Below are 14,944 nucleotides of genomic sequence, written 5' to 3'. Positions count from 1 at the left end.
AATTAAATGAGTTCAAGTGATAGGAGAGAACAGAGCACAAAAGCAATACCTCTTGTGCCTAATAGTCTTGACAGTAAAGATTCTTAGGTCCTGATACACTCTATAGAGTCTAACAACTCTGTAAACTAGCCTGGGCCCTCTACAATTTCTGGGTTAGGCAGGTATAAAATTCTGATGAAGATCATGATTAGCCCATAATTCCACGGTGACAGTTAGCTCAGATATCAAGGCAGATAGGCCAGCAGGGTGCAACTCTGGGACTATTTGAATAGTGACCAGTAATGTGTTATCCTCATGTAGGAATCCAAGTGGGCAATGCTAATATGTTTTGCATATGATTGCATATTCATTACTGAATATATGCATTGTTACATATTTAAGCAGCTTGTTTTTTCATTTATTTACTTTAGTATTAGGTATGTATTTTAGCTGCTTTATATATACTTTTGTTAATTGCATATAGTTTAACTGTTTTTGAATGGTTATTTTATATCTATACTGATTTGGTTGGTACTTTCACTATTATATGGCTCTGCATGTAATGTTTTCCATATAATTTAAACATGTAGTGCCTGGAGCAGACTGCCAAGTAATACTTTGCATGTGTTCTGTTTAGTGAATATATTCCTTATATGGGATGTCCCAATAGTCTCAGCGCAGCTTAAAGCTTCAACAGCAAATATATACGCGTTAAAAACAAATATATAAGCTTTAATAGCATAAAGCTACACTAAAACTGTTGGGATAGCCCATATATATTTGCTGTGAAGAATGGCTCTCTCAGGTGACTACCTGGGCTAGGGTTCATCTTTGTTATAATGTCAATATATATATTTTGATGATGTGTTATATAATTCCAACCCAGCAGCTAATTTTGCAATGGATTAAAAAACTAAAAAAACTCGAGGGATAAAACTACCTTTCAAAGTGATTATCTATGAGAAGAGAAAAAAGTTCTGAAAAATCCTAACTGGGAATCCTGGAATTCCCAGCACCCAAATGATAGCATTCTCTCTTTTTTGACCTCCAGGGTATGGGGAAAATCACAAGTATGGAGCTGGGTATAGAATTGAGTGTGGACATAAGTAATGCTGGGGGGTTTTAAGGCATTTGTCTTAGACAAGCAGAGAGAAAAAGAGTGTACTTGGAACAGCAGCAAGGTCATAAGAGTGCAGTTCAGTCCCCTCAGTCATCTTGAGGGTGAGCTGGGAACCAGGAGTCACTGGAAGACGCTGGTTTTACTCACCTTTTTAAGAAGTGAGTCAAATGTTTTACTTCCTCCAACATTCTTTATCAGATGCTAGGTGCTTTTATGACTTTTCTGCCATCCCTTTAAATCATTTCTATTTCCTGATTTTATTTTACATTTAAAAATCCACGGCTAATTATAATTGCTCTATACTGCATGTCTGTACAGTTAGTAAGTATATCTTGGGGAAGAGAAAATGCCCAGGGTCCAGCGAGACACCTTTTGACCAAGTTAGAAATCTGAATCCCCGTTTGAAATGTTAAGGTTTGTCTTCACCTGAGGGCTCCATCAACAGTGAGAGGTTTTTATAGTGATGTTTATTCAGGATCTTGACTTAGAAGGTCCTAAAACGGCAACGACTGGTGGCCCAGGACCAACTTGGTCTTTAGAACCAGATGTCTTAGGCCACAGCAGCTGCGGCCACACTTTCTTCTCGGAGCAAGACCTGGAAAGAATCAGCTATTCCCTTCTTCTGTTAAGAGGGAGTTAAAAAAGAGCTAGTGCTCAGCCAAATTTTGCCTCGTAGCAACACCTACTGGTTATACTTACTTATAGCCTAGCTATAGATAGCATTTACATAATATGTGCTTTTCAAATGTTATCTCATTTTATTCCTCACAGCAACCACGTAAACCTTTAGGTACTATTATTATGACCATTTTTAAGATGAGAAAACAGGCAGACAGAGGTTAAGTGACTTGCCCAGGGTACAGAAAGTGTCTGAGGCTGGATCTGAATTCAAATCTTCCTGATTCTAAACCCACCTAACTACTTAGCCAGATTCATGTTGCCTTCCCCAAAAGAATGTAAGATTCTTGAGCAGAGACTATTTTATTTTTGTCTTTGTATACTCACCATGTACTCAGTATGACCTAGGTAATATTTAAACCAAAAGGGGTTTTTTTTTAGTACTGCTAAAAAAAAAGTTCATGAAATTGCTCAATTTCTTCAGTTTTTCTCTTGAATCATGATACTTTGAAAGCAGGGCTAACATAAAATCTATAGTTTTAAAGTGTTCCATATATTTTACAATGCAAAATAGATACTACAGAAATTAAATAAAACTAGCATTGTAACTAAATACACTACAACACAACACTGAGATTAATTACTTATTTTAAAAACATTTTCATTTACTTAGAATAGATAATCATTCTTTACTCTTGTTTTCTAGATCCATCACTGAATTGTTCTGACCTAATTCTCTTTTTTGGCATCCTAATTAGCAGCTCAGATCAAAAGGGAAAAGTGGTCAAGAGCAAAAGCAAGGAGGAAAAATAAGATTTCTAACCAACATATTAAATGTGATTCTACACTGACAAAAACCTTGACAGAATGTTACTCTTACAATTTTTAATCTTCATGATAGTTAACTTTTTATTTCGAGCTTTTAAACTTTTGGTTACCCAGGTACATATTTCTTTTTTTCTTTCTTTCTTTCTTTTTTTTTTTTAGTGAGGCAATTGGGGTTAAGTGACTTGCCCAGGGTCACACAGCTAGTAAGTGTTAAGTGTCTGAGGCTGGATTTGAACTCAGGTACTCCTGAATCCAGGGCCGGTGCTTTACCACTGCGCCATCTAGCTGCCCCTAGGTACATATTTCTTAAAGAAAACCCTGAGTTTACAATAAATTAATGGGTGATTATTCATATTCTAAAAGTGTGGCTATAACATGATAGTAGAAGCCAGCATAGCATGAAAAATCCATGACTCTGATGAGAATGATTTGATGCATGCAGTATAAGATGCATGCTAAGAAAAACATTCTTCAATTGCCTTCCCTTCCCACTCTGCTTGGAGAAACTTACAGTACTGATTCAAAATCCTGTAAGGGTAGATTTTATATCAAATTAAACAACAAGGTGTTATAATGAAATTCAAATGTCTGAAATGCAAAATAAAGAACAGCTATGTTGCCTATTTTAATAATATTTTGTGAACAATTTTATAGCTTCTCTGAGAAATATATTAGTATGCAAATACTGTTTTGCACTTTTCTCAAATAAAAACATTTTATGTACATAAATTCTCCCTTCCAAATCAATAATCGTACTGGTTGTATTCTGAGTGTTTTAAATTTCTGCATACAGCAGCCCTTCTGCTGCACTTAAAGCTCATAAAATGAATCAATGTTCTATTAATGACTTGTGTCTATCTTGTGAATTCCACTCTCTTAGAAGCAGCAATTTCAAAAGAGACAAGTCCTCATAAGCTTTTGTTCAGCCTATTCATGGATTATAAATGAACTGCTGAAGTAAACACTACTTTTAATGTTTGGGTTTTTGTTTGTTTGTTTTTACTTTCGATCTAATTTTATCTGCAGAGAAGGTAATGAATTCTGAAAGATCTGATTAACATTTTCTAGGTCCGTTATTCCCGGAAGGTCTTGTAACAGCAAATACTGAAGGTTTCTGTAAACACAGAATAAGAAAAGAATATTATAGTAGGCTCATCCTGAATATTTATTCTTATACAAATAATATTTGTTTAGAATGGTTTGTTGATTTTGAGAAAGTGATATTCAGAATGCAAATCTGTCATTCAGTCTTTTGAATATTACTAAAAGAACTGCTTGTAGAAATTAAATGATTTTCCAATTAATCTAACAGATTTTTTACTTAAATGAAATTTAACAAGAGAAACAAGTACATGCATGCATTTCAAATCTCAATACTTCTGTTGAGATAATTTATCTTGCCAAATGAAATACAAGTTCTTCAAGGGCAGGGAATATTTCCTTTTTGTTTTTGTATCCCCAGAGTTAATGCCAGTTGAATTTGACTTGGTAGAATTTCTTGTGTATTATATGACAATTTCAAAAACTCCTTTGCACAGAAAATATGTCAACAGAATCTTAACGCAGAAAATAATAAATTACATACATTCTGGCAGGAATTCAGATTTTTAAGATTGGAGTCATAGCTAGTCTAAGTATAATCCAATATCTTTAGTGCTTATTATCAACTTTATAAAACTCAATACTTTTAAACAGAATTTTCTTTGATACTAAGGTTATTGGGAGATCCATTTCATAATCACAGGTATTCTGTATTAACCAGAGATTCTATATTAGTGAAGTATCATGTTTCTTTAGTGTAGAGCTATAACTCACTTTTATAAATTTCAGTCTAAAGCATCTAATTTCTCAGTACTTTAATGTAAAGAGACAGTAAGCATATTTTAAATAATCAGCTGTTTGAAAATGTATATTAGTTTTGGTTTTTTTTGGTGGGGCAATGAGGGTTAAGTGACTTGCCCAGGGTCACACAGCTAGTAAATGTGTCAAGTGTCTGAGGCTGGATTTGAACTCAGGTCCTCCTGAATCCAAGGCCAGTGCTTTATCCACTGCGCCACCTAGCTGCCCCCAAGTCTGTTTTTTAAATGATATATTTCTCAAAACTGAATAAGCAATAAAAATTCCACAAAACAAATCTGCTCTGGTAAAGTGGAAAGAGCAATGGATCTCTAGTCAGAGAACTAGGTTCTCTACTTCTCGGCAGAGGTACCTTTACATACCATTTATATGAAGATGACAACATTTCTGGCTCTAGTTTCCTCATTTGTAAAATGTGGAGGTTGGGCTCTATGATCTGTAAGTTCCCTTCTTCTAGCTCTGAATCCTATGACCTTATTCTAATCACCAATGGTATTCAATTTTGAGCATCTTATTCATTATCAAACCACATTTATTCTTCCAACTTTGTGGGATAGCCTACCTTAGGTGATGCAATGAAATGATGCCCCTTTCTGTGACGTTCCCACAGGAAATGATTTCCATCTGTAAAATGCTTTTCTGTAAGTTTTTTAATTGACTAAGCCTCTGCAAACACTCATCTTCAATATAATGACATTTGCACAGCTTAATTTTTTCCACATGTTCTAGGCCCTCTGAAAAAAAAAAGAAAGATGATATTTCACAATAAGTGCAAACTATCCAGAAAGTTGATAAAAGGCAGGACTACGAATTGCCATTCTGCTCCCAAATTTTGAGTATAAGAAATGTCCACACACAGTGAAACTGTGTGGATCAAGTCATCTTAACTGCTCAGTTCTTGCAAGTCTGCATGTTTCTAACTGGTTAAAGTTTGGCAGAGATGCCAAAGGCTTTGATGTTTAAGTGGATACACTATAAGACAAAGGAATGTAGAGGTAATGCAATATTCTATAATTCTGTTAAAAATTAAATTAAACATATAAGGAAAAAACAAATTGTAGTACATCAACATGGTCAATAAGCAATATCTAAGTGGCAGCTAGGTGGTGCAGTGGATAAAGCACCAGCCCTGGATTCAGGAGGACCAGAGTTCAAATCTGGCCTCAGACACTTGACACTAGCTGTGTGACCCTGGGCAAGTCATTTAACCCTTATTGCCCTGAAAAAATAACAAAAACAACAACCCCACCCCCCACACACAAATAAAAAAAAATAAGCAATATCTATAAACAAAGTTAGATACTGGCTGCTGCAAATTAAAAAAAACTGCTAACCACTTCAGATAAACTTATGTAGTTATTACCTAGGTAGTCAAATCCAATATTCATGATACAAGAGTCAGTGGCATCAATTGCTTTTATCTTGTATTTGTTTAAAGGACCAGATGGAAGATTATTGTAGTCCTTTTGCCATTTTTCTTGACCATGGTATTGTACCAATGCTCCACAACGCAAGAGCCATTCTGATGCTGCCCTGTCTGGACCAACAGCCTTTATTCGTTCATGATCTACTCTGTTGAAAGTGGGAAAGCAAACAGATTAATTCTTCCTATGATCATTTATAATTTCATCACATCTTAAATCTAAAAGTAACAACAATAGTGACTGCTGAGTAAAGAAAGTAAAGTTCAGGGGCAGCTAGGTGGCACAGTGGATAGAGCACCGGCCCTGGAGTCAGGAGTACCTGAGTTCAAATCTGGCCTCAGACACTTAACACTTACTAGCTGTGTGACCCTGGGCAAGTCACTTAACCCCAACTGTCTCGCTAAAAAAAAAAAAAGAAAGTAAAGTTCAAGAAAAGGGCACGATACTTTATCTGGTACCTTCTTTTGTTTTTATTTTTCAAATGACTAGTACTGTAGCACACTGCTCAAAGGGGAATATAACTTTCATATAACAGAAAATAAATCTTTAGTGACACAGATGATTAACTAGTTACAAAATCTAAAACACCTCCTCTAAATTTCATTAAGGAATGTTTCAAGATAAAAACAATATATTTACCTTTCCTCTATTCCACATTTTGGTAACAATAACTTTTTTCTTAACAGCTAGTAAGTGTCAAGGGTCTTGAGGCCGCATTTGAACTCAGGTCCTCCTGACTTCATGGCCGGTGCTCTATCTACTCTGCCACCTAGCTGCCCTCTAACAATAACTTTTAAAAATAGGATATTAACTAAAATATCATATATCAGTTTCATCAGGCTCCGAACTGTTACTTCTTTTTTTTTTTTTTTAGTGAGGCAATTAGGGTTAAGTGACTTGCCCAGGGTCACACAGCTAGTAAGTGTTAAATGTCTAAGGCCAGATTTGAACTCAGGTACTCCTGACTCCAGGGCCGGTGCTCTATCCACTGTGCCACCTAGCTGCCCCCAAACTGTTACTTCTAAGCACCTCACCTGTTAAATTTGGAAACATTTGTTTTGCTTTTATTCTCTTCAAAAGTGACTCCAGCTTTATAGCATTCCTTAAACTGCAGTGGAAAATTCTTAAATTCAACAAATATTACTGTTGGGAATTCATTTGGCTGCCACAATCCCCATGATTATTCAATAGAAGTAACTTACTTGTTAAACACTGCATTCAACCACCCCCAGAAGTGTCTGTTGTCAGAGAAGCATGGAAATTTCTTTAAGCTCTGTAATGGCGGTGCAAATTTTCCAAATAGCATCATGAAATCTGGCCACACACAAAAAGTACTCATATTAGCTCATCAGCCAGTTATCAGAGTCACATATATACAATAAACTATGTCTCATACTAATTTTAGTACTTAAAACAATTCCTGGTCTCATCAACATGGCTACTCTCTCCATAAATACAAGTCCCAAACCCTACATGACTGAGTAGGCAGTTTTCATAAGTGGTAAAGAATAATTCATCACTTGGTAGTCAGCCTTCTGGAAATAAGTCTCTCTGAACTTGTCTAGTCTGAGCCCTTGGTGACAGACAATCTCATTGGGCCTGTACTCAAAGCCTTTCCAGTTTGGTAGGACCTGACAGAGCTTGTGCTCCATTTGTATAACAAACTTTTGTTCCTTTTGATAAAGGGACAGAGTCTCTCCTCAGACAAAAGAAAAAACTGAGTTATACAAAAATATCACTTAAATAATATACAAAATGACTACAATATGATTATAAAGATAGCACTAAAAGGAAACACAGTACAGGTAAAAAACAACGCCTAGGGATGTTTCCATATTACTGAGGTTCAAATGCCTTTTCCATTAATAACTAGTAAAATGTAAAGGAGAAATGTTATATATGTATAATAGTCACAATCACTATGTTTGCTTTATATAAATATTTTAATGGGAAGTTACTATAATGGTATTGTTTCCTGGAAAATGATTAATCTATCAAAACAAAATTTAGTGACAACAAAAAGTCAATCCCTCATTTCACTTTGGCCCATATAGTTTCAAGATTAGTAACTGAGAAAGTCAAGACTTTGGACCTAATGCTCAAATCACAGTTCGGTTTGTTGGGGGTTTTTTAGATATGTATTGAGATCTTTTGTTTTTTTATTAACTGAATTTCCAAATATGTTGCTCCTTCCCTTGCTCCTCAGTGAGTTTTACTTTTTAACAAATAATACAAAAGTGGGGGGCAGGGGAGGGGAACTCAGCAAAACTAACCAAAACATCAACTAAATCTGACAGTAAATTCAGTGTTCCACAATCATGGTCCCCCACCTCTGCAAAGCAGGGAGGGAAGTGCATTTTCTTATCTCTTTTCTAGGGCCAAGCTTAGGTCATACAACAATCAGTTTCATTTTTTTGTTCTTTCCACTTATGTTGTTGTAGTTATGTACATTGTTTTATTGGTTCTGTGTACTTAAATCTGAATCAGTTTATATAAATCCATTGGGGTACTCTGAATTATTCATATTCAGAATTCATGTACCACAATTTGTTTAGCCATTCCCCAGTCTCACTCTGTGTCTGTCTTCTCTATTAGAATGTGAGCTTCTCAAGAACAGGGTCTGTCTTTTACCTTTCTTTGTATCCCCAGTGCTTATTCCCCCCATAATATGTTACATAGTATGAACTTAATAAATGTTTACTAACTGAATGAGGTTCCTTGTGTTTCTCTGCCGCAAAAAAAATTGCTACTATTATTTTGCTTTACACAATCCTTTCTTTGTCCTGCTCTCTTTCTGACCTTGACCAGTTTGGTCCTCCTTAGGCAGGCAGCCTAACTGGTATACTGCCACTCAGAACTCTGGGGCCAAAGTTGAAGGGATCCACCAGTTTTAGTTTCTCTGAAGTGGAGATTCCACACATTCCTGGCTACTCGTCCTTTCTGTCTTGGACCTCCCTGGAGTACAAGTCTAGCAATGGGATCAATGAGTTTCAATATGTGGAAACTTTAGTCTCTTTTTAAAAAGCATAATTCCAAATTGCTTTTCCAAAATGGCTGGACCAATTAATCTTTAGCTCCACCAATAGCATATTAGTGTGTTTGTCTTTCCACTGCTTCTGCAACAATATTATTTCCATTTTTTGTCATCTTTGCCATTCACTGGGTATGTAAAGCATTAGAGCTGTTTTAATCTTTCTCTTATTATTAGTGATTTGGAATAATCTTTCATATGGTTAATTGATTGCGACTGGGGGGGTGATATGTTTCTTTATATCCCTTGACCACTCATCCAATAGATAATACTCTTGATTTTATATATTTGTGTTAATTCCCTACAAGTTTTTCATTTATTAATTTTAATTGATTTATTAATTAATTTTAATTGATTTATTAATTTTAATTGAATGAAAAAGAATTGCTTAATATAATTTAAATATATGTAATATAATTTAAATCCAATGTTTTTAAAAGTAAGAATAGGGATGAAGAAGATGTGGGAAAATTGGAACACTAATGCATTACTGGTGGAGCTGTGAACTGATCATTTTGGAAAGCAATTTGGAACCATGCCCAAAAGGCTTTAAAACTGTGCATATCCTTTGACCCAGCAATACCACTACTAGGTCTATATCCCAAAGAGATCATGGAAAAGGGAAAAGGACCCACATGTACAAAAATATTTATAGCTGCTCTTTTTGTGGTAGCAAAGAATTGGAAATGGAGGGGATGCCCATTAGTTGGGGAATGGCTGAACAAGTTATGGTATATGAATGTAATGGAACACTATTGTAAGAAATGATAAGCAGATGGATTTCAGAAAAATCTGGACTTAGATGAATTGATGCTGAGTGAAATGAGCAGAAGCAAGAGAACACTGTAAACAGTATCAACAATATTTTGTGATAATCAACTGTGATGGACTTAGCTCTTCTCAGCAATTCAATGATCCAAGACAATGCCAAAAGACTTATGGTGGAAAATACTCTCCACATTCAGAAAAAGAACTATGGAGTCTGAATGCAGACTGAAGCATACTAATTTAACTTTTGTTGTTGCTTTTTTGTTATTGTTCTTGTTTATTTTTCTTGTGTTTTTTTCTTTTGTTCTGAGTAATATGGAAATATGTTTAACATGATTGTAATGTATGATCTATATCAAACTGCTTACTGGCTTTGGGAGGGGGGAGGGAAAGGAGGATAGGAGAAAAATTTGGAACTCAGAAAGCATCTTTACATGTAATTGAGAAAAATCAAAACAAATAATTGAAAAAACCAAATGTTAAAAACTATCTTTACATGTAACTGGGAAAAAATACTATTAAGATAAAAAAGAACTAATAGGGAACTAACATAAATACATAAAAAATTGACAAGTTTCACAACATTTTAATTTACAAACTAATTATTTGGAAAGCATGAAATTTAACCTATTAATCTGGCATCAAATAATGTACATTTATTGTAAATCTTTTGCCTGTAGAATTTTCTATAGAAAAGCAGGAAACCCATAATACAAGGTTTTGTACTTTTTTTATCTGCCATGTATTCCTTTGGCAGCTTATTGAAACCTACAGACATTTTCTCAGAATAATATTTTTAAATGCATATAATATACAGGATTGCAAAAAACCAATTATATTGAAATAAAGGAATTTGTTTCCCATCCAAGTTCAAGGACCCCTATAAGGTCTGTGAACCCTCCAGATTAGCGTTGTTAATGCATTTGTCAGTCCTAATTTTATTGGGTCAAAATAAAGGATATTTAAAATGGTAGCTATTACTAGTTCTCATTTGTATAATAAAGCACCACATGGCCTCAGTTTTTTAAAAAATTCCATCTCTAAAATTAGAACATAGAATATAGACATGCAATCCAATTCCATACAAAAATTTGCCCCCCCCCCCAATGGCTTTTGAAATGTTTCAATCATGCTCATGGTTTGGAAAAAGCAGGCACTTTCCTTCATAACTCCTTTAGGACAGGGAATGTTTGTCTTTGTATACCCAGAACCTAACATAATGCCTATCTACTTACATCAATAATCTGTGATTTTGTGGGTGTGGAAACTCCAACAACAATTACGACCCATATATAACTTTTGTCTCAGGGAGTTGCCAAAAGATGAGACATTAAGCAACTTACCCATGGTAACCCAACTTGAAAACATCACAGGATTTGAACCCAGGTCTGTTTGGGTCCAAGACTAGTACTCATTCTACTACACTGTGCATGTATCTTCTGAAGCAGCTTTGTGCTAATTTGTTCAGGTTGTATCCACTTAGATAGAATTTTGGAACTCAAAGAGAACTTTGGGATCCTTTTGGATCAATGCAAACTCCTATTTCATGTGCTAAGTGAAGATGTGGAAGAGAGATAACAACAGCTAGTAGCTGGACTACTTTCTTGCTCTAACAAGAAAGGCATCAGGGGCAGCTAGATGGCGCAGTGGATAGAGCACTGGCCCTGGAGTCAGGAGTACCTGAGTTCAAATCCAGCCTCAGACACTTAACACTTATTAGCTGTGTGACCCTGGGCAAGTCACTTAACCCCAACTGCCTCACTTAAAAACAAAACAAAACAAAACAAGAAAGGCATCAAAAGCATAAAAATGGTCTTTCTCAGAAGTCCTGTCCTACCTTAAGATGGACGATTTTGAAGGCTCAATGTTGAATGTATATTTAAAAAGAAAAGCCATACATAACAGGGATTCATAGTTTTGTGTATAATCTTTTTTTCTAGGCCGTATATCAAAGTATTCATTTTAGTTGGTGTTTGTTCATGTTGCATTTTTTTTAAAGAATAGTTCAGTCAAGTGGTCAAGAGCTATTATTTGGTTTTGTTATGCCTAGCAGTCAACAGTGAATAAAAAACTACCCACAGGTTCCCAACCACAGTGGTAGATTAAACAACTTAACTGAGAAAACTGGTTCCCACTGCTATAGTCTACTTCAAGTTGTTGGTTTGGGGTTTTTTGTTTTTTGGGGGGTTTTTTTGCCTTTTAACATGCCAAAGCCTTTTTCTAACCACAAAAAATGTTATATTGTTTATAATGGTGGAAAAACAAAGTCTTAAGAGCAAGTTTTTGAACTGTGGGCTCCTAGTTTGATGCAATCAAAACTAGATAAAGAGGCCTTTAAAACAGGGCACAAAGCTTCCTCTAAGTTACAGAGATGTTTTACTAAAAAAAGTTTTCTCAAGTTCTGCCACTTACTAGAAACAGGTGATACAGCATTTTTAGGTATAAAAATGCTATTTGTTATAGTATCAAAATAATGTTAACAAATTAAGAAAAATTGCTTTACTGAGGAGGTTGAGCTGGACCTTTCCAGGTCTAAATCTATAATCATATGTAACTGCCTATGGGGCATGCAATTGGAGATAGTCAAAAGGCAACAGCTTACAATACTGCAGGTCAGGATGCTGGTAGTATTTCTGGGAGAGATTAGGGCTGGATGCATAGATATGACAGTCATCTGTACAGAAGTGATAGCTGAAACCATGGTAGCTTATTATTAAGTCATCAAGTGGGAGTATGTAGAGAGAGAAAAAGGCCCCAAAGCTCTGGAGGTAGGACATGTACGATTTCAGCAAGCAAGTGAGACCAAGGAATGGCCAAAGAGGCAGGAGAACCAAGGGAGGCCAGAATCACAAAAACAAAAACAAAAAACAGAGTAGAGGGGGATTTCAATTAATTAATGACTCCAAATACCAGATCTCAAGGGTTTGAAAAATGGAAGGTGAGAAAGTAGAGGCAACAAAGTATGGACCTTTCAATTTAAGTGAGGAAAAAACCAGAACAGGGAGCTAAATGGCCTGTCAAAGGTCACCCGAGTGGCTATGTTCTAATTCTAGATCTACTATGACAAAAATCATGCATAAAAGTGTAACTATTCAGAATCAACACTTGACAATAGCATAGCTGAAAAAATTATGACTATAATTAATTTGGAGAGATTTCCCTTCTACTTAACTCTTATAAAGAGGGCTACAGATGTGACATCATTTTCCCTTTCTGGCCAGGTTTTGGTTCAGTATAGACACCTCCAAAGAACAATCAATAATCAAGTAAAGGAAAAGGGTTCTGCCACTGTGTCACTTTGGGCAAACCACTACTTAAAGGTAGCTAAGTAGCCTACTGTGTAAGTGTCTGGAAAACAAGTCTGAATCCTCCAAGTCAGTCATTAGTCGATTTAGTCAATAAGAGTTTATTAAGGCAGGGGCAGCTGGGTGGTGAAGTGGATAGAGCACTGGGCCTGGAGTTAGGAAGATCTGAGTTCAAATTTCACTTCAGACTCTTACTAGCTGAGCGACTCTGGGCAATTCACTTAACTTCTATTTGCCTCCGTTCCTCATTTGTAAAATAGGGGCACATTGTTAATATTAATCTCCTTTCTGTGCCAGGATTCCAGTTATATAATGAGGAAACTGACCTAGATTTCTAAGGCCCGATCCAGCGGTTAACACTACGGGTCTAAAACAATAGCCTGTTAATATCCACTCAGTCCAGCTACAAACAGTACCGCCCAGCACAGGCTCCGTCCCGGCAAACTCCATAAAGAAAGACTGCTCATGCGCACAGAGAAGAACGGCGGGGGGAAGGAGTACGCAGGATTGCGAAGGCCGGGACGTCCCCGAGGACTTCGTCAGCCTCGGCATGTCTTTTCTTTCCCTTAAAAGCCCCCACCTCACGCGCGTTTATTTATTTAATTTTCTGATTTTTACTGGAAAGGTCAAGGGCTAAAGTCAGTCCGTCAAGTCTTCCTGACCGGGATTTGTAAAGGACAAACCGAAGCCCGGGGCCCTCACTTACAGGATCAGAAGGAACGTCCTTTCCTCCTACTGCGCCTGCCTCAATCTCGCTTGTCTATTGGCTACTGCGAACTATAGGGCGGGATATAGGGAGGGGCGGAGGTGCAGCCTGATTGGCCGGAGTAGAGTTTCCCAATGAGCCGAGGCTAAGAGTGTATGTGTGTGTTTTCTCGAACCTGCGAAGAACACTAGGTAGGACGGGAACGTTCCTCTAGGGCTCTATGACTAACAAGAGCTGCGGTTGGCTGTAAGATGAGGGAGGGTGGGGCATACAGCAATGGGGCGGGGCTTCGCGTTGGCTTGCTTTAGTGCCTTCCTACGGGACCTGGTGGGGTCGTGAGTTGCAGCCGCAGCTGCTGCTATAGCTATACCGCCTTCTGTCGGTGGAATAGCGCGGTCCCTTGAGCAGTGTCCCACTGCCCAACAGATTGGGTTTGTGTGTAAGTACCGGTCCATCGTGGGACAATCAGTCCGACAGCATTTATTAAGCACCTGCTACGTTATGTGCCAGGCATTGGGAGAAATACAAATGGACCAACCCCTGCCCTTAGGACGCTTACATTCTATTGGGAAGACCTATGTCGATATAGATACATATATGGGTATACACAAAATTGGTGGGGGGAGGGTACTCTCAACTTGGGGTTATGAGGAAAAGCTTTCCTGTTGAAGGCAGCCAGGGATTCCAAAAAGGGGAGATAAAGTGGAAGGGCATGCCCAGTCATTGAGGACCCCCAGTGCAAAAACCCAGAGCCTGAAACGGAATTCCAGAAAGTTCACATGCGGTGCATGAAAGAAAGGAACATGTAACAAAACTAAAAAAGTCCGTTTGGAGCCAAGTTGTGAAGGGCATTAATGCCAAACAAACAATGGTGACTGAGTTGGACTTGTACACTGGGGTCACAGGTGTGACCTTGGGCTTGCCACTTCTTTTCTCTGGGCCTTGGGCTACTCATTTGTAAAAGGAGAGGTAGGAATCAATGATTTTTGTAGATGAAAGGAAACCTCCGAGTCAAGAAATTACCACTGTCATGGTTTTAAACATACAATTTTGTTTTTTGTATACTTGGGTAGTAAAAGACATTAAGTCATTTCAGTTGTATTCGATTCTTCATGACCCCATCTGGGGTTTTCTTGACAGACATACTGGCGTGGTTTGCCATTTCCTTCTCCAGCTCATTTTACAGATGAGGAAACTGAGGCAAACATCAACTTGCTTGGGGTCACACTAGAAAGTACCTGAGGCTGGTTTTGAGCTCAGGTCTTCCTCAATTCAGACCACACAATCTATTCACTGGGCCACCTAGCT

The 14,944-nt window shown here is 37.2% G+C and overlaps 1 protein-coding gene across 1 annotated transcript; it reads right to left on the bottom strand.

The window, feature by feature from the left end:
* Positions 1-2,249: 2,249 nt before the first annotated feature.
* On the bottom strand, positions 2,250-13,691 carry DMAC2L (distal membrane arm assembly component 2 like). The gene is made up of 5 exons (XM_043989689.1): positions 13,637-13,691; positions 7,029-7,140; positions 5,766-5,974; positions 4,965-5,136; positions 2,250-3,659 (listed from the first exon to the last, which is right to left on the bottom strand). Exons 2-5 carry the CDS (start codon positions 7,133-7,135, stop codon positions 3,545-3,547), a joined length of 603 nt encoding a protein of 200 aa, XP_043845624.1. The 5' UTR covers positions 7,136-7,140; positions 13,637-13,691; the 3' UTR covers positions 2,250-3,544.
* Between the last annotated feature and the right edge of the window lie 1,253 nt (positions 13,692-14,944).

This window comes from Dromiciops gliroides, chromosome 2 (genome assembly GCF_019393635.1).
Source record: "Dromiciops gliroides isolate mDroGli1 chromosome 2, mDroGli1.pri, whole genome shotgun sequence".
NCBI lineage: Eukaryota > Metazoa > Chordata > Mammalia > Microbiotheria > Microbiotheriidae > Dromiciops > Dromiciops gliroides.
This window is presented reverse-complemented; position numbering and strand designations above follow the sequence as displayed.